Source organism: Gymnoscopelus microlampas (assembly GCF_963454915.1).
Source record: "Gymnoscopelus microlampas genome assembly, chromosome: 17".
Classification (NCBI taxonomy): domain Eukaryota; kingdom Metazoa; phylum Chordata; class Actinopteri; order Myctophiformes; family Myctophidae; genus Gymnoscopelus; species Gymnoscopelus microlampas.
The window spans coordinates 42,984,012-43,002,432 of record NC_139954.1 but is presented as its reverse complement, the minus strand read 5'-3'; the positions used below and the strand labels follow the sequence as shown (position 1 = coordinate 43,002,432).

At 39.1% G+C, this 18,421-nt stretch overlaps 1 protein-coding gene across 1 annotated transcript; it reads right to left on the bottom strand.

Annotated features, from left to right (window-relative positions):
* Positions 1 to 8,628: 8,628 nt before the first annotated feature.
* LOC311064460 (uncharacterized protein) lies at positions 8,629 to 12,499 on the bottom strand (the record flags this gene model as incomplete). The annotated part of the gene is made up of 5 exons (XM_084084290.1): positions 12,209 to 12,499; positions 10,598 to 10,702; positions 9,837 to 9,992; positions 9,093 to 9,244; positions 8,629 to 8,652 (listed from the first exon to the last, which is right to left on the bottom strand). The coding sequence occupies exons 1-5, from the start codon at positions 12,444 to 12,446 to the stop codon at positions 8,629 to 8,631; spliced, it is 675 nt and encodes a 224-aa protein (XP_083940416.1). The 5' UTR covers positions 12,447 to 12,499.
* Between the last annotated feature and the right edge of the window lie 5,922 nt (positions 12,500 to 18,421).

The following is an 18,421-nucleotide window of genomic DNA, read 5'->3' as shown; positions in this document are numbered from 1 at the left end:
TCAGTATATTGTGACCATATAAGGTCATATCCTGTTGTTGTAGAATGCTTCAACAACCACAGATCACATGATCAGTGACTTCAAAAAAGCACCCTGAATCATTCTGATCATGTGATGACACTTTGAGAGAGGCCAGCAACCTCAATGTGTGCAAAGTGAAAGAAAGAAAGAAAGAAAAAGAAAGAAAACAAACGTCTGTGTGTGGTGTGTGAGAGACTGAGGAGGAAGTACCTCCCTGAGTACTTCCACATTGGGGCAGCCACTCCGTTATGCACAGTGTCCACAGTGACAGAGTAGGCTACATGCACTTTGTGAAATACTCAGACGGGCCCGTTTGACACCAACAACCATGATACCATGTTCAGAGTCACTGAGAGTCAGGCTCTTCTCTTCCTCATTCTGACAGTTTTAAACTGACCATGTCTACCGGCCTGAATGCATTGTGCTGCTGCCATATCGACCCATATTAAGATTAACTGCGTTAACATGCAGTTGGAGAGGTGTGTCTTATAAAAAACGGTCTGTGTAGCCTATGTGTGTGTCAGTATATAGGCCTACACTGTACATCGTTGCTGTCGAGCAGAAACCTCTTACTTTAACTTTTAGTGTTTTTTTCCCCAGTAAATTAACACCTACTTGATCATACTACGGCGTCACACAAAAGCATCAAAAGTAGCAGATCCGCAGACGAGGTGTTTCGAGCTTGTAGATCTGCTACTTTTGATATTTTTTTAATTTGAATCCTGAACAGCTAGTTTGGGACATTATGAGGTTTCCACCCCGCCCGAACCCCACTTTGAGAACCAGTGGTATAGAAGTGTAGCGGTTCCCAAACTTTTTAGCTCGAGACCCAAGAGAGAAATTAGACGATTGCCCCATGCAGGAGTCAAACTAGTGAAAATAGCAGATATTTCAAAGCTGACAACGTTTCACTAAGTGCCGCGTTGTGAGCTTAGATTTGCTATTTTCACTACTACTTATTGTTTTTATTTATGGAAATTATTAGATTTGTTTGGATTTCATAATTTAAATTGAAAAAATGCAATTGATTTGAATTGAAGTTATGATTTTATTTTCGTTTAAAACTTTTTAAAATGTTTTCTCCATTAACTGTCCACTGTCCTCAGTGTCCTCACCTCTGTCCTCTGTGTCCATCTACAAATAGTAACTATGTTGTATATTCCTCTATTGATTATCTATATAAAAATACTGAACTGAACTAGATAAGTACAAATACTTAAGTAAAAATGTGACCATGTCTGTCTGTGGCTGGTTAGTACAATAGTGATATCGAGTTATTGCCCAATAAGGAAGTAAGACAGAAAACCACAAACACCTACACCCACCCAGCCAGACACACACATGAAACATACAGCACTGCATCTTCACATTTTTCATATCAGAACCTCTTGAGTCATTTTCATTTTTTTATCACATTTTTCATTTTGCTTGTTTTTAACAAAATTCCTCAAATCATGAATGCAGTGTCCGATTGCCGTGCAAGGGCTAAGAAGAAATGGCACCCTTTTCACATTGGCTTATTATAGGGCCACCAGGAGGCCATAATAACCTACCTGACCTGGCGGAGACCTGTGCTCCGAGGAGCACTTTCTCTACTAGTTCATATTTGTATCCTTCTCACAGGTGGGACGAGTGTGTGGGTGTGGGTGTAGGGTTTGGATCCATCGTCTTGGCCAAGCATCTATAGCATAAACACGTAATGGCCGTGTTCGGGGGCATCTTCCTTGTTCATGATAGTGATTAAAAAGGAGCAAAGTGGAATCAGTTTATTGTAAAGTGATCTGTACTGCAGCACCACTACTGTAGTACAGAGACACACATCAGGGACACGTTGACAGTATATTGTGACCATATAAGGTCATATCATGTTGTTGTAGAATGCTTCAACAGCCACGGATCACATGATCAGTGACTTCAAAGCACCCTGACTCATTCTGATCATGAGATGACACTTTGAGAGAGGCCAGCAACCTCTATGTGTGAAAAGTGAAAGAAAGAAATAAAGAAAAAGAAAGAAAACAAACGTGTGTGTGTGTGGTGTGGGCGGGGGTGTGAGAGAGAGAGACTGAGGAGGAAGTACCTGCCTGAGTACTTCCACATTGGGGCAACCACTCCGTTATGCACAGTGTCCACAGTGACAGAGTAGGCTACATGCACTTTGTGAAATACTCAGACCAGCCCGTTTGGCACCAACTACCATGATACCACGTTCAGAGTCACTGAAATGCTCTTTTCTTCCTTTCTTTTCTTCGTTTCCATCTTGTGGATCTGCCACTTTTGGCGTTTTTTAGTTTTTGACATATGAGGTTTCCACCCAACGTAGACGAAGAGCATTGGTGATATATTCTCGCATTCAGCTTTTTTGTCTGACATGCGATTCGTTTGTTTATATCCCCCCCAAAAAAAGTAAATTATCATCGACAATAAAGGTCAAGATTACGGTTAGCAGTCGTGCTAGTGTTTGATCGGCCAGTTCATGGACAGAAGCCCCAGGGATGCAGGTTAGCAGATGGGTCAAAGCACTACCACTATACCTTCAATTACTGCATTCAATTGTAGTCACGTCACCATGCCATGGTTGGTAAATTGACTAAATTGATTGAGTCATGCCCATACTGTAGATAAAAACAAAAGAAAACGGTTGGTTTATTTGCACACTCAGTTATATTAACAACATGCACATTTACATTTCAATAAAAGAGAGATCAAGTTGATGCAAGCAAAAATGTTTAATTTGAATAAAATGCAGATTTGGCGATTATCATTTAACATAGATGGAGCTTTTAGATAGGAGAGAGGAGTCTAGACGCCGGTGTGGCGGTGCAGCTAAACCACCTTCCCTTTCTGCTCCAGGACTTAACAAGCTCGAGCTGGGGTTGATATTAGATACATTTAACGTATTCCCATGTAATTCCATATTCATGCACAGCCTCTGGTCCATGGCGTGAGTATGTATTAATGTATGCTTATGCTACGTGTGAATCGCTTCCATTGTCTCAAAATGTGTTTAGGGTCAAAATCGTCCTAAACAGCTGCCAACAAAGTAAACTAATGGCAGCCACGTCATCACATCAACTTGTCAACACTCAACAGTGCAGTGCAGGTGTAGCTGTGAATGAGGTACTGTAGGCCTAATCATTGTCAACAAGGTACTGTAGGCCTAATCATTGTCAACAAGGTACTGTAGGCCTAATCATTGTCAACAAGGTACTGTAGGCCTAATCATTGTCAACAAGGTACTGTAGGCCTAATCATTGTCAACGAGGTACTGTAGGCCTAATCATTGTCAACAAGGTACTGTAGGCCTAATCATTGTCAACAAGGTACTGTAGGCCTAATCATTGTCAACAAGGTACTGTAGGCCTAATCATTGTCAACGAGGTACTGTAGGCCTAATCATTGTCAACAAGGTACTGTAGGCCTAATCATTGTCAACAAGGTACTGTAGGCCTAATCATTGTCAACAAGGTACTGTAGGCCTAATCATGAGTAGAATCACTGGATATGAACGCAAAAGTGTCTCTAAAAAGACATAATTACAAAGAAGGGAAAAAAGGAACAAGCAATGTCTAGCCCAGTGGTTCCCAAACTTTTTGGGGCCCAAACTAGTGAAAATAGCAGATCTACAAGCTTGTAGATTGGCTATTTTCACTACTACTTAAACATTTGTTCTCTAATTTATGGAATTTCTTTGATTTTAATTTATTAATTAAAATACGATATTATCATATTATTATAACAATAAACAATAATAATACACTGTGCTATTGTACATTATCTTATTATTATAATATGAATACAAATAATGAAAACCTCAGTATATGAGGTCTATGAGGTCAGTAACACAGGAAACAGGATGCTTTTAAAAACATCTCACCCACTTCCTATTGTCTGTTTATTGTCTGTCTATTGACTACAGTGAAAACATCGTTAATTTGTATCATATCGTCCCTGTCGGGCAGAAACCTCGTAACTTTATCATACCAGAGTGTCACACCAAAGCAGCCAAAGTATTGCGGTGTGACGCATTTTGAGCTTGTATATCTGCTATGTTTTACTTTGAATTCTGAAAAGTAACAGTTTTGGATATATAAGGGTTCCACCTGACAGTGACGATTATAGGCTATAATTTGTATATAATACTACTTGATGGACATTATACTTTTACTTAGAACTTCATTTATTCTTACAGCATCCTATTAAGAGAGCCAGAACAGTGACAAGACAACATACAGTAAGCTATTCAGACTTTGAGAGTACATTTTTTTTATTCAAGTCAGTAAGAATACATGCAACATCCTTTAAAGCGGCACTATGTGACAGTTTTTTAATGATTCAAATGTAATTTTGTCCAGTCTGTATGGTAGTATGGAGTATTTTAATACAGTATAACTTATACAATATGTTTAGTAGAGTATTTTAATACAGTATAACTTATACAATATGTTTAGTAGAGTATTTTAATACAGTATAACTTATACAATCTGTATGGTAGAGTATGTTAATACAATACAACATTTTGTCTCCCTGCTCTTCTGTCGAGATATTTAGATCGTGTCAAAGGTCACGTGTCACCTAGACACAGGATCTGACAAATTGTTTTACCTGATGGTCAAGATTCAATGTATCCCCTGAGCAAGCAGGCAGACTCTATTAGCTCAAGCGTAAAACATTTCATCTCTTGTGCAGGGAACCGGGTTCAAATCCGGGATAGAAGAGGAAAATGATTTGCTTTAAATACTTTGCTTGACAATAATGTTAATGTAAGTCAAGTTTTATGAAATACTTCCACTGTCCAAAAACTCAGGTTACAATATAAATCAGTTCAAATCATTGTAACAGTAAAGGTTTCTTACAATTTGATTGATTGATTGATTGAAATTTGTATTAGGCAAAATAATGTAAAACAACACAGTTACATTTATAATACTTTTGTCTAAAAGGTCCGGCTAAAAAAGTCCTTGCGGACTTGTTTCCGTTGGGGTCCTTGAATTAATTTCATAGACATACATAGTAGCAACCAAACAGTTCAAAAAACAACATACAAATACAGAGGAAAAAAAAATACCAAAATGCCAGATTGTTGTTTACGCTCCCTCTAGTTTCGTGACTGTGGGTGTCACTAACTTTTTTGAGGTATTTATACAGATATGCAGGTATAGGGGGCATTTCGGGCAAATCTGCATTTACAATTTTGAAGACCAGTCCCATTTTTAGTTGTTTAACCCTGTCTTCCACCCTGAGCCAGCCTAGGCTGGCAAAGTGAGTGGGAGAGAGGTGGGTCATGGGCCCCAGTCCGAGAAGTAGTCGAATCAGTTTGTTTTGGGAGGTACGAAGCTTAGTCTTCAGTGACACTGAGGTGTTGGAGTACCAAGAGTTGCAAGCATAGTCAAATAATACAGTTGTGATTACAGGCAGTGACCATTATTTTGCTTAAAACCTCCTCAACAGTGTGACAAAAAAATTGAATTATAAGATCAAAAAGCCATGATAAAAGCAGAATAGCAAAACATACAAATAGTATACGTTACAAAATAGGATAAAAGTTGATTGCGTTGTGTGTGTGTGATTACATTGATTGAGTAATTAATGAATGACTTATATATTCAGTTGCACGGGGTGGTGTTGAATCCTGGATCTCTGAGCTTGGAGACACAATGGAGTTTAATGATGAACTGTTGACTTGTCAATAAACATTATACATGTTCCTGATTGATTGAATATTGATTGAATATTTTATTAGGCAAAAAATGTAAAACAACACATTTACATTTAAAATACTTTGTCTAACAGGTCCGTTCATAAAAGTCCTTGCGGACTTGTTTCCAATGAGGGCCTTGGTATTCAATTCATAGACATATATAGTGGCATCACAGTTCGAATATCATTACACAAAGAAAATAAAAAAACAGCAAGAATATATATATATCTATATATCTATATATATATATCTATACACATATATATATATATATATACATACATATATACATACATATAATACTATGTACAACAAAAGAAAAATAAAAAATAAAAAAGGGGGGGGGAGATATGTACAAGAACAGGGGGGGGGGGGTCGGCTATCTAATGGGGAAAATGGTACTACCTCCTCTTTTGGCCTCCTGAAAGGTGATTTTTTAAGGCTCTTTTAAATGAGCCCAGCGAACTGCATTTTTTGAGGGATGGGGTTAGCCCATTCCAATCCTGGGTGGCAGTGCTGTAGAAGGAGAATTTGCCCGTGTTTGTTTTATGGGTGGGTGGTACCAAATTGTTGTTAACGCTCCCTCTGGTATTGTGACTGTGGGTGTCACTAACCTTTTGGAGGTATTTACTCAGATATGCGGGAATAGGGGGCATATCGGGCAAATTTTCGTTTACAATTTTGAAGGCCAGTCCCATTTTTAGTTGTTTAACCCTGTCTTCCACCCTGAGCCAGCCTAGGCTGGCAAAATGGGCGGGAGAAAGGTGGGTCATGGGCCCCAATCCGAGGAGTAGCCGAATCAGTTTGTTTTGGGAGGTTTGAAGCTTAGTCTTCAGTGACACTGAGGTGTTGGAGTACCAGGAGGTGCTAGCATAGTCAAAATGTGGTTGAATCAGGGCCCCTGAGAGGGTCCTGAGGGCCTGTGGGTTGACAAAAGAGGAAACTCTGCCCATAAATTTGGTTCTCTGGTTTACTATTTTGACCACCTTTGTCCCCATGCTTTCACCCGACAGGTATTTGTCGAGAATACAACCCAAATAGGTAATCTCTTCTTTGCTAGCGATAATTGTGTCATCGACTTTGACCTTGAAATCATTTACCTCCATCTGTCTGAGGGAATGTTTGGTCCCAAAGAGAATGGATTCAGTTTTCCCAAGGTGTAGTGACAGTTTGTTATCGGTAAGCCAAGTACGGATTTTTGAGAGTTCAGAGCTGAGCGCCTCCTCAACTTGCAACTTGTCCTCTCCCGAGATCAGGAGTGCCGAGTCATCAGCGAACAGGAACAATTTGCAGTTACAGGCAGCATTCATGTCGTTAATGTATAAAAGGAACAGTAACGGCCCAAGAATGCTGCCCTGAGGAACCCCACAGCTCACCGGGAGGGAAGAGGACATGGTTCCGTTGATGTCAACCACTTGCTCTCTACCCTCCAAGTAGGATCTCATCCAGTTTAATGATGTGCAGTCAAAACCAATCGCCCTCAGCTTATCAAGTAAAATTGAATGGTTTACAGTGTCGAACGCTTTTTGGAGGTCCAACATGACCATGCCGCAGTATTTGCCCGCGTCTACCTCACGTTTGATGTAGTCGGTCAAATACATCAGGCATGTGTCAGTGGAATGGGAGGTTCTGAAGCCCGATTGGAATTCAAACAACAGTTTATGCTCGCTGAGGTAGCTGTTGATTTGTTCTTGAATTAATCGCTCTACAACCTTTGAGATGGAACAAAGGATGGAAACAGGCCTATAGTTGCCAGGTTCTAATTTGCTTCCTTTTTTATGTAGAGGGATTACTCTTGCCAATTTGAAATCCTGTGGGACGTGACACTGGCTGATGGATAGGTTTGTGATTTGGGCTACTATGGGGGCAATAGCAGTAGCTGCGTCTCTGAGGAATCTGGTGGGGATATTGTCAAGGCCGGTGGCCTTGTTCGGCTGGAGGGCTAAAAGTTTTCTCTGCACATCATCAGCATTTACTGGTTTGAATGAGAAGGAGTCTTTTTTAGCCTCTAGTTTGTCATAGTAAGCATGGATGTGGTCAGAGCCGTACAAACCTGAATGCTGAGGAAGTTTGCTCACCAACTGGGTTGCAATGGTGGTAAAAAAGCTGTTAAAACAGTTCGCAACCGCTTGCTTGTCGGTAATGAGCACGCCACTTGAAATAATGCAGATGTTTGTAGTTTTGGTTTGAATTTTGTTGTTGCAGCCCAATTTCTGTAGCGCTTCCCACAGCTTTTGTGGGTGGCTTTTGTTTGCCTCAATGCTTTCATTTAAGAAATTCTTTTTGGCAGTTTTGACCATTTTGTTTACTACATTTCGTTGATTTCTGCATCTTTCAAGTAGTTGCAAATTTTTGCATTTCCTAAACTCAGAGTACAATTTGTTTCTGAGTTTGATGGCACCTCATTGATGGTGTAAACATTAACCATATGCTTAACCACATCAACCCTAGCATCCCTATCATGGAGGAAAATTTGCCCCAAATAGCCGATCTACAAGCCAAAGAGATTTGATGTGGAGGAGAAAAAGGAGCAGATAAAGTACAGAAGAGACACTGGTCAACTAACTGTTAGTTTACTAGGTATAGAGTGTTTAAGGGGTTAAAGCAAAATAAATAACCACCCTAAGCCACAATATTTTACATTTGTAAGTTGGATAGTTTTGTATTAATGTGATTATGGATATAACGGTGTCTTTTTCTTTCTTTTTTAAATCAGTTTCACTACTAATTACTAGTAAGACACTAAGCCGCAGGTGCATCAATGAAGTTAAGACAAATATATCTTCTCACAGATCCAGGATAGTTTAAATGGACAATTCCAATTGTACCATCCTTCATTTATAAATGTTACTTTATCTTTAAGCAATCCTCCATGCCACTTGAACACACAGTTCCTATCTCGATGGTTAAGCTGTCCATAGATCCAGTACCTGCAGAATAAATGATGTATTTTAAGCACATCCACTCAGTCACTCACATTCAGTGACTGATAGAATTATAATATAAAAACGAATACAATGGCTCACTTTGTTGTCAGTGGCGTTCCATCCACCCACGTCCATATGTCACCAGTCCTGTTCAGACCAATCCATGATGGCAGACCATCCTGGTTCAATCCTTGGATGAATTCCTGATAATGTATTCATGATTGAACAATAATTAATTTACTCTAATACATTCAGGTTTCCCTATAATCAAAGTATTACATCACATGCAACTATGTGGATGATAGACACCTGGACACACACGCACTCCTGCGCGTACACACACACACACACACACACACACACACACACACACACACACACACACACACACACACACACACACACACACACACACACACACACACACACACACACAAACACACCTTTTCTTCGTTACTGTTAATGATCACCAGATGAGCTCCAGTCTTCAGACATTCTGCTCTGCTTTCATCCCAGGTTTTACCTTCAGTAGATGTTTCAGTAGATCCATAACAGCTGCATTCAAACTTCTTCCATCCACTGGGACAGGACTTGTCTAGACATGGAACAGGAGTTGTATTGGTGGATTTTCAATGAACTGATAATACATCATCAGTAGTACTGTAAATAGTAATACAAAACCTGAGTAAGAAATGACCTGAGTAATGTTAGTAGATATAGTTTTAGGTCTACTACCCCAAATACTACCTAGAATAATCTTTATAACATTTGACTTAAAAAAACGTATATACATATATTTTTTTTATATTACCAAGGTCTCAGAGAATATTTACAGGGAGTGAAGTAACAGCAGGGCATGTTACTGTATGTATGTCTAATTTTTCACTTAACAAAATGGCAAAAAGAAAACATTTATTTACGTTATTATTCTATGATGTGATAAACCAGCAATGACACAGTTTGTATCACTACATGTGTGATAATTAAAATAGCTATAATAATACACTAATGCCCCTTTCATATTGCCCAGTGTGGTGCAACATATTTGCTTCAAGTTTCAATGTAACGTCTATATAAATGAGCATCTGAAGCTTTTCTTTAGCGTTGTGAAGCTGGACAGCTAAAAGCGTTGCTTAAAACCTCCTATAAGTAATATTCCTTCAGAAAAGGTTTGTAACTTCTCTCACCTGCTTTCTTAAGCTGGTTTACTTCACTTTCCAACAGGTGTATCTTCCGGGTCAGATTGGCCACTAGCTGCTCTCTCTCCAGGGTCAGACTGGCCACTAGCTGCTCTTTCTCCATGGTAAAGTTGCCATACTTAGTCTGGTCATTGTCTGAATGATCTGTAAAGGACCAAAAGTTGATGATAAACACAGTTTCTATGGAAAAGGAGCTTTGAGAAGAAGAAAACTCAAAGATATTATTCTTTCTACAGTATACATGCATAACTTGTTAACACTACTTTCTTATTTTGTAGATGCAAGCAATAATACACAATACAATACTCGGGAGTTGGGGGGGGCACAGGACATTAACACACTGAACAAGATGGTGAGGATATTGTAGTTCCATAGTTGGAGCCTCCTGTAGTTTTTAACCTGAACTGGAAAGAAAACCTATAAAATCAGCCCCCTTTCAGTCTTCAATTAGATTTGTTTAAACTAATTGTCTTAGCTGTATCTCTGTATCTAGACTGTGTTTGATGTTTCCTGTGGAGCTGTTATGACACTTGAATGTCAAGGTGTATCTATCTATTAAAAAGAGGATTCACATTAAGGTGTGGCTTATTCCTCAGCTCATTCTGATCTAGCATGTGTTAGTAGCTCTGTATAAATGACTCTGCTGAATGACTACATTTTAAATGATAAATTGGTTAATGCTGTGGTGACCTTTGCCCTTTGTAGTTCCCACAGCTAGAAAATAGCAGTCCAGAAAAGACAATACTCACGTTTCACAGCCTGGCCTATGATGATACCCAGCAGTATAAGACACAGCATCCCCAGACACACTGCAACCACTTTGACAGAATTTCTCACTGTTTTAGAACTCTGTCCTGTAACACAAAGTACATCCACTAGGTTTACAGACACTGAGAGACACAGAAACACAAAGCAACAACTCTTAAAGAAAGGCCTGTAATGGAAACTACTAGGTGTGCATACTTCATTCTGCTACAAGCTTGGGATTTGATGGGAATACTCTTCCTCTATCTCATAGATCCATTACATCCTTCTGTCACTTCAGGACTTCTCTATATTATACAACCTGTCTATGCCTTTAAATTGACTGTACTTGTAAGGATATATACGCTGATATGTTTGCACTAGGGATGGCCAACCGTTAAGAAATTGGTAACCGGTAAACACTAATGACTAATGGTTAATAAAAAAAGAAGGACAAATAAAATAAAAACATTTTATTTTGAAGGGGCAAGTCAACCATCAGACACGGCCTGCGTGTTACAACAAAAGTGGTGACCCATTGACTAGAATGAATCACCACAGACGACTGCTGGCTCTGTGACAGAGACGAGCTTGTTCATCAGGAAACAGTGCAAATGTGTCGGCTGGATTTTCCTTTGTGGCAACAGAAAGAACAGGGAAATGTAGGTCTTAAATGTAACAAAATAACGCCATTAAAAAGGAAAAGGTAACTAAGTAATCGAGTACTCTATTGCAAAACGAACGTGTTAGGTTACTCCATTACCCCAAAAAAGTATTCTGTTACAGTAATATTATCCCCAACACTGATCAAAACAGACCCCGTCACCCGTCGAATTGAATCCTGTTTTAAAGAGAAAAAAGAAGAACTTAAAACACAGCTTGCTAGTGTTATATGTGTGGCTCTTACGACCACAGAGAGCTATGTGACAATTACGTGCCAAGGAGTGGAACGTTACATCAGAGTGAATGTACTTGAGTACTGTACTTAAGTACATCTTCTGAGGATCTGTACTTTACTTGAGTATATTTCCAAGATAAATATTTTACTTGAGTATTTTTCAAAGCATGTACTTTTGAATACTTAAGTTTATTTAAAAGCAATGACTTTTTTACTTTTTTCTTGAGTAACATTTTGACTGAGCTACTTTTACTTGTAGTTCAGTACATTTTACCAGGAGTATCTACTCTTACTCAAGTACTGGGGTCGACTACTTTGTCCACCTCTGCTGACAGACACACTGCTGACGCTGGCAGCTAAACTGATACGGTGGAGGCTTGGGGACGTTACTGGTGAAGTGTCTGCCTGTGTATACTTGTATTATATGTATGTATCTATATCTGTTGTTCATGTTTTTATTACCCCCTCGATAATCAGATCTCCAGAGGCCGTCCTTTCAATAAAAAACTGAAATACACTGAGAGATAAAAGTCTTAAAGACACAGCCACACCCAACCAGATCAAAATAATTATTCACTTCAAAGAAATGATACTGAAGGATATATATTGTATTAAGATTAATGCAATAAAATATGAATGAAATATGAATATTTTCCTGAAGGGAAGACACATTTTCGTACGTTTTTGTACTTTTTTGTTTGTACGTTGTCCAACTGACCCTGAGTGTGTCTTCCTGCTGTGTTGTCCCTCATGTCCTCCGGTGGTCCAGAGATGATGTCGTCCACACTCTCATAGATGTCCACCTCTCTCTCCTCCATCTGTCCTCTGTCCTCCATCTCTCCTCTCTCCTCCAACGGTACACTTTCTGCAGTGTCCTCACCTCTCTGTCCTCTTTGTCCATCTCTCTTTCTAGCCTTCTTTGTCAAGTCTGGAATGGCATAAATATCTGTAGCCATCTTACAAGGATGAGAGGCTTCTATTGACGACAAATAGTAACTATTTTGTATATTCCTCTATTGATTATCTATATCAAAATACTTAACGTGATTACTAGATAACTACAAATATACTTAAGTAAAAATGTGACCATGTCTGTCTGTGGCTGGTTGGTACAATAGTGGTATCGAGTTAGTGCCAATAAGGAAGGAAGTAAGACAGAAAACCACATACATCTAAACCCACCCAGCCAGACAGACACACACACACAGGAAACATACAGTACAGCACTGCATCTTCACATTCTTCATATCAGAACCTCTGAGTCATTTTCATTTGGGGTTTAGGGGTTTGAATCCATCGTCTTGGCCAAGCATCTATAGCATGAAAACGTATTGACTGTGTTCGGGGACATCTGTAAAGTGATCTGTACTGCAGCACCACTACTGTAGTAGGCTACAGAGACACACATCAAACATCAGGGACACGTTTTCAGTACTTTGTGACCATAAAAGGTCATATCATGATGTTGTAGAATGCTTCAACAACCACAGATCACATGATCAGTGACTTCAAAGCAAAAACTTAAACTCAATGTGTGTAAAGTGAAAGAAAGAAAAAGAAAGAAAACAAACGCGTGTGTGGATGGGGGTGGGGGTGTGTGTGTGGTGTGTGAGAGACTGAGGAGGAAGTACCTCCCTGAGTACTTCCACATTGGGGCAGCCACTCCGTTATGCACAGTGTCCACAGTGACAGAGTAGGCTACATGCAGTTTGTGAAATACTCAGACCAGCCCGTTTGGCACCAACAACCACGATACCACGTTCAGAGTCACTGAGAGTCAGGCTCTTCTCTTCCTCATTCTGCCAGTTTTAAACTGACCATGTCTACCGGCCTGAATGCATTGTGCTGCTGCCATATCGACCCATTTTATGATTAACTGTGTTAACATGCAGTTGGAGAGGTGTGTCTTATAAAATGACCGGTGTGTGTAGGCTATGTAAGTGTCTGTACTGTATATAGGCCTACACTGTACATCGTTGCTGTCGAGCAGAAACCTCTTATTTTAACTTGTTGTGTTGTTTTTTCCGTAAATTAACACCTACTTGATCATACTACAGCGTCACACAAAAGCATCAAAAGTAGCAGATCCGCAGACGAGGTGTTTAGAGCTTGTAGATCTGCTACTTTTGATATATTTTTTTATTTGAATCCTGAAAAGCTAGTTTGGAACATATGAGGTTTCCACCCCGCACGAACCCCACTTTGAGAACCAGTGGTACAGTGCAGTGGTTCTCAAAACTTTTATCTCAAGACCCAAAAGGGAGAAATTAGACGATTTCCCCATGCAGGACTTAAACTGGTGAAAATAGCAGATCTTTTAAAGCTGACAACGTGTCACTAAGTGCCGCGTTGTGAGCTTAGATCTGCTATTTTTCACTACTTCTTGAAAAAATACGTTTTAATGGGAATTATTCGATTTTTAGATTTTATTTATGAAATTGGAAAAAGTTATTGTTTTTAGTTGATGAAAAGTTATGATTATTTGTACTTTTTTAAATGTTTGTATATATAATGTTTTTTTTTGTAGGAAACGAAAAAAAGGGGATATTTACTCACGACCCATACAAATTGGTCCGCAACCCAAACATGGGTCCCGACCCACTGTTTGGGAACCAGCGGTATAGTGGATGGAGGTGGTGGGGCGATCATATGTTCTGCCCCCCCATCTGTGGGCAAAAGGCAAATAGTTACTTGTGTAATTCTCCCTACAACATGTGAAATACCTTATTATTCCATACATGCACGTGCTACATATTCATACGATAAGCAGCGCCAGAGAAATGCCACTTCACCCCACTGGTAAAGAGGAACCGAGCACAGCTGTAATTACTAACTGAATTAGACTGAGTTAATTATCCAATTAAAAACAATTACATGGTTGATTAACAAACCAGAGCCAGAGTCAAAGCCCTGTGGCTTAATCAAAATGTTTCACTTTGTCAGGAGGCTTAACCCGTTAAGACCTGGAACGCATTTGTGTCATTTTAGATTTCTTTAGCTATTCAAAAATAGCAGATCTACAAGCTCATAGCGCGGCACCGAGTGCCGCGCTATGAGCTTGTAGATCTGCTATTTTTGAATAATCTTAAACTTTTATTTTTTTCAAAAAAACGTTAGCTCTTAAACTGCCAGGGGTTTTCTAAAACAGTTTGCAGTCTCTGCCAGCAGTTTACATGGTAAAACATAGGAAAAATGTAATTTATTTCTCTGTTTATTTTTTAACATTGAAGTGAATGGAGCAGCAACTTTTTGGAAAATGTTATCTCCTGGTTCTTTGTGAAGAACAGAAAAACGGAAAAACTAAAAAAAAAAAAATTTTTAGAAATGTCTTTATTTTGTTTTTGATTTTTTTTTTAAATGACGTTTATACAAGTTTTTGGCAAGCAGAGAGTTAGGATTTAGAAAACATTTTTTAGAAGCGGCCTCAGGTCTTAATGGGTTAAGCAATGGGAAAAATAAAGGAATCTACAAAATGCAGCAGGACTCTGACCTAAACACTGACCTGTGCCGAACACAAAGAAGTTTGAATGACTTCATTTAATCCTCTCCATGGATACCATGCCATGGGGAGGTCATGCCAGCCTCAGTGGTGGAAAGTAACTTAAGTACATTTACTTAAGTACTGTTCCTAAGTACAGAGGTACTTTTACTTTACTGGAGTATGTCCAATTTTCAATACTTCTACTTTTACTCCACTACATCTCAGAGGCAAATATTATACTTTTACTCCACTACAATTATTTGAAAACTTGAGTTGGTTACTTTGTAGATTTTGATTATTATTACACAACAAACATTGTTTGTACATGCTGTACCTTAGTGTTGATTTTGACAGTCTTTTGAATAAAATGCAATTTAGTTTTAGTCAGATTTTAGTCATCTGAAATGTTCTAGTTTTAGTCTAGTTTTAGCTGACTAAATATAAGATTCTATTCAACACAATCTACAGTCGATTTAGTCGACTAAAATGTATTTTGGCGGGCCGTGATGGCATTGTAATGCCTAATTTTCAGCTGCATGCTGAAAATATCCGATCTACAAGCTGACAACGCGTCGCAGCGCGACACGTTGTGAGCACATCTTCAAAGCTTTTTGACATGGGGGCTCCGTGGCCAATTACATATACATTTGGGGGTCCTTTACATGAAATATTTTGAGAACCACTGGTCTACTGGTTGTAAAGAGTATAGGCTACCATCAAAGTGTTTTGGTCTCCTGCTTTATTCTACCTTAGTTTCTGAGTGAAAGGGAGCTTTACAAGTGAAACAATCAGTGCAATGGCTTTTGGCGGGGGGCTTTATACCTCATTTAACCCTTTTAGACCGGGAACGCATCTGTGTAATTTTTTTGATTTATTTGGCTATTCAAAAATAGCAGATATACAAGCTTATAGTGCGGCACTATGAGCTTGTAGATCTGCTATTTTTGAAAAATTGGGAAAATGTTTATATGTATATATTTTTTAAAAGCAAACATTTGTAACTCAAATCTTCTGCTTTTGGGGATTCTACAAATGTCTTCTAAATCCTAACAGTTTTCTGAAAAATGTATGTTGCTTTAATATCAGTGGTGCTCAAAGACCCCCGAAAATGATATGTATTTGGCCGCGGACCCCCATCTCAAAATATTTTGTTCCAGGGACCCCCAGAAGTAAAGATTTTAGTTAAAAATGCTCGCTTTAAAAAATATATATTGAAAGATTTGCACACATTTTCACGATATTTAAAAAATAGGCAACAAAATCTTAAAATTACACGCAGATGTGTTCCCGGTCTTAAAGGGTTAATTCATTAGTTTTCCTTTGCCTCACATCTAGGTAAATAGGATTCAAAGACAGCAGTGTTCCCTCAGTAGCCATGTATGCAGCTTGTTGTTTTGGAAGCTAATATTCACTCTGAAGGCAAATCAAAGCGAAGCAGGCTTAATCATTTCTCCACGCAGTGACCCCCACGAGATGAAGTGATCCCGAACCACTTTGTATCACTTTAGTGTTAACCCATTAAGACCTGGAACTGTGTCATTTTTAGATTTGAGCTAAAAAGCATTATTTTACACTTTGGGCTATTCAAAAATAGCAGATATACAAGCTCATAGCGCGGCACCGAGTGCCGCGCTACGAGCTTGTAGATCTGCTATTTTTGAAAAATCGTGAAAATGTGTGCAAATCTTCTGAATATATATATTTTTAAACCGAACATTTTTAACTCAAATCTTTGCTTCTGGGGGGTCCCTGGAACAAAATATTTTGATGGGGGTCTGCGGCCAAACACATCATTTTGGGGGTCCTTGACATGAAAAAGATTGAGCACCACTGATATAGAAACATACGCTTCTCAGAAAACTAGGGGTGTGCCGATACACTAATTTCACCAAACGATACGATACGATATTTGGCTCAAAACTTCGATACGATTTCGATACGATACGATACGCACTTTTTTTTATTATTAAAATATATGGGGGTGTAAAAAAGTAAATGCAAAAAAATAATTCTGTTTTTGCATTATTCAGACATGCAAACTTGTAGCTTTTCAGCTACAATAGCCGTTTTCAATCCAAATAGGGCAATAGTGTGACACCTGACCCCCCAAAAAAAAAACATGTTGTCACCCTTTTCACCTCGGGGCTGTTTGCATGCCTGATTATAATGATTGTAAAAAAAAAAAAGTTAAAATAAAAAAAAAAAAAAAAAAAAAAATTCAAAACGATATTTTTTTTTTTCAAAACGATACATATCGTTGCGAAAACGTATCGCGATATATCGCGGGACGATATATCGGCACACCCCTACAGAAAACTGTTGAGATTTATGAGACATGTAGAATCGGCTTCAGGTCTCAGTGGGTTAATACAGAGGCAACGGCATTAGACTGTGTTTCATGCAAGTCATGGACCGAAACCTTTGTTCAGAATACAGAACACGTGATTGATACCCCCCCCCCTCTTTTGAAACCTTTGTGTTTTATTTTGTTGATTAACGCCTTACTTGATCATACCAGGACAAAAATGTGTCCTCTTTCTTTCTTCCGTCCGTCCCTCCCTCCCTCCCTTCCTCCCTAGGTATGGATGTGGTTGATGAGGAGGTGAAGCAGGGCAGGCGGGCTCCAGAGGTTTCATTGGCTGCTTGTCGTCGGTCCAGTTCAATCACGTGGCTCCCCTGAAAGCGGCGCTGTTGAATCGAGGAAGCTCATTGGTCAGCAATCCGCGGCCAGCTGGTGGAGTCCAACTGCGGCGTGCTGGCAGACTCCAAAATATCAAGTGAGCAAATAATGTTCAGCTTCATTCTGTATAGGCTCTGTGTTGTTGAATTTGAAGGTTGAGAATTGATGTATGTCACCCAAGTAACCTTCGCGCAGCGTTTCGAGGTTGTTGATCTGCTATTTTTGCTAATTTTTATCCCAAAAAGTTACAATTTTGGACATATGAGGTTTCCACCCGACAGCAACAATATGCACAATATAGTCACTCACACAGTCACACATAGCTAAATCATATCTACATCCTAATACACACTGGGAACCTCTGTTTGTACACGCAAAGCACCTCGACACATGTACCATTCTGCCTTAACACATTCCGCGCCAGAGTTTAATATCATAATGTACTCACCAGTGACAGCGATTTATTCTTGTTTTTTAGTTTTTTTCACGTCGCCACAGACCTCGCTAAATACCTTAACTCATTGAATGCCAGAATTGCCAGAATTATTTCAGAATGATGTTGTCCCAGTGCCAGCGTTTTTTTCACAGTAAAAAAAAGTGCTTAGGAAGCGAGATACAGCCTTTTTCAGTTCTAAGTTAAACAACGAGTGGATGGAGCTGCAAATCTTCAGATGATGATATCTTGGGTTCTGAATATGTTTTACTTTTTTTTTTGACTATTTTTTCAAAAACACGTCAAACACGTCATTGGCACGTTGCGCCATAGCGGT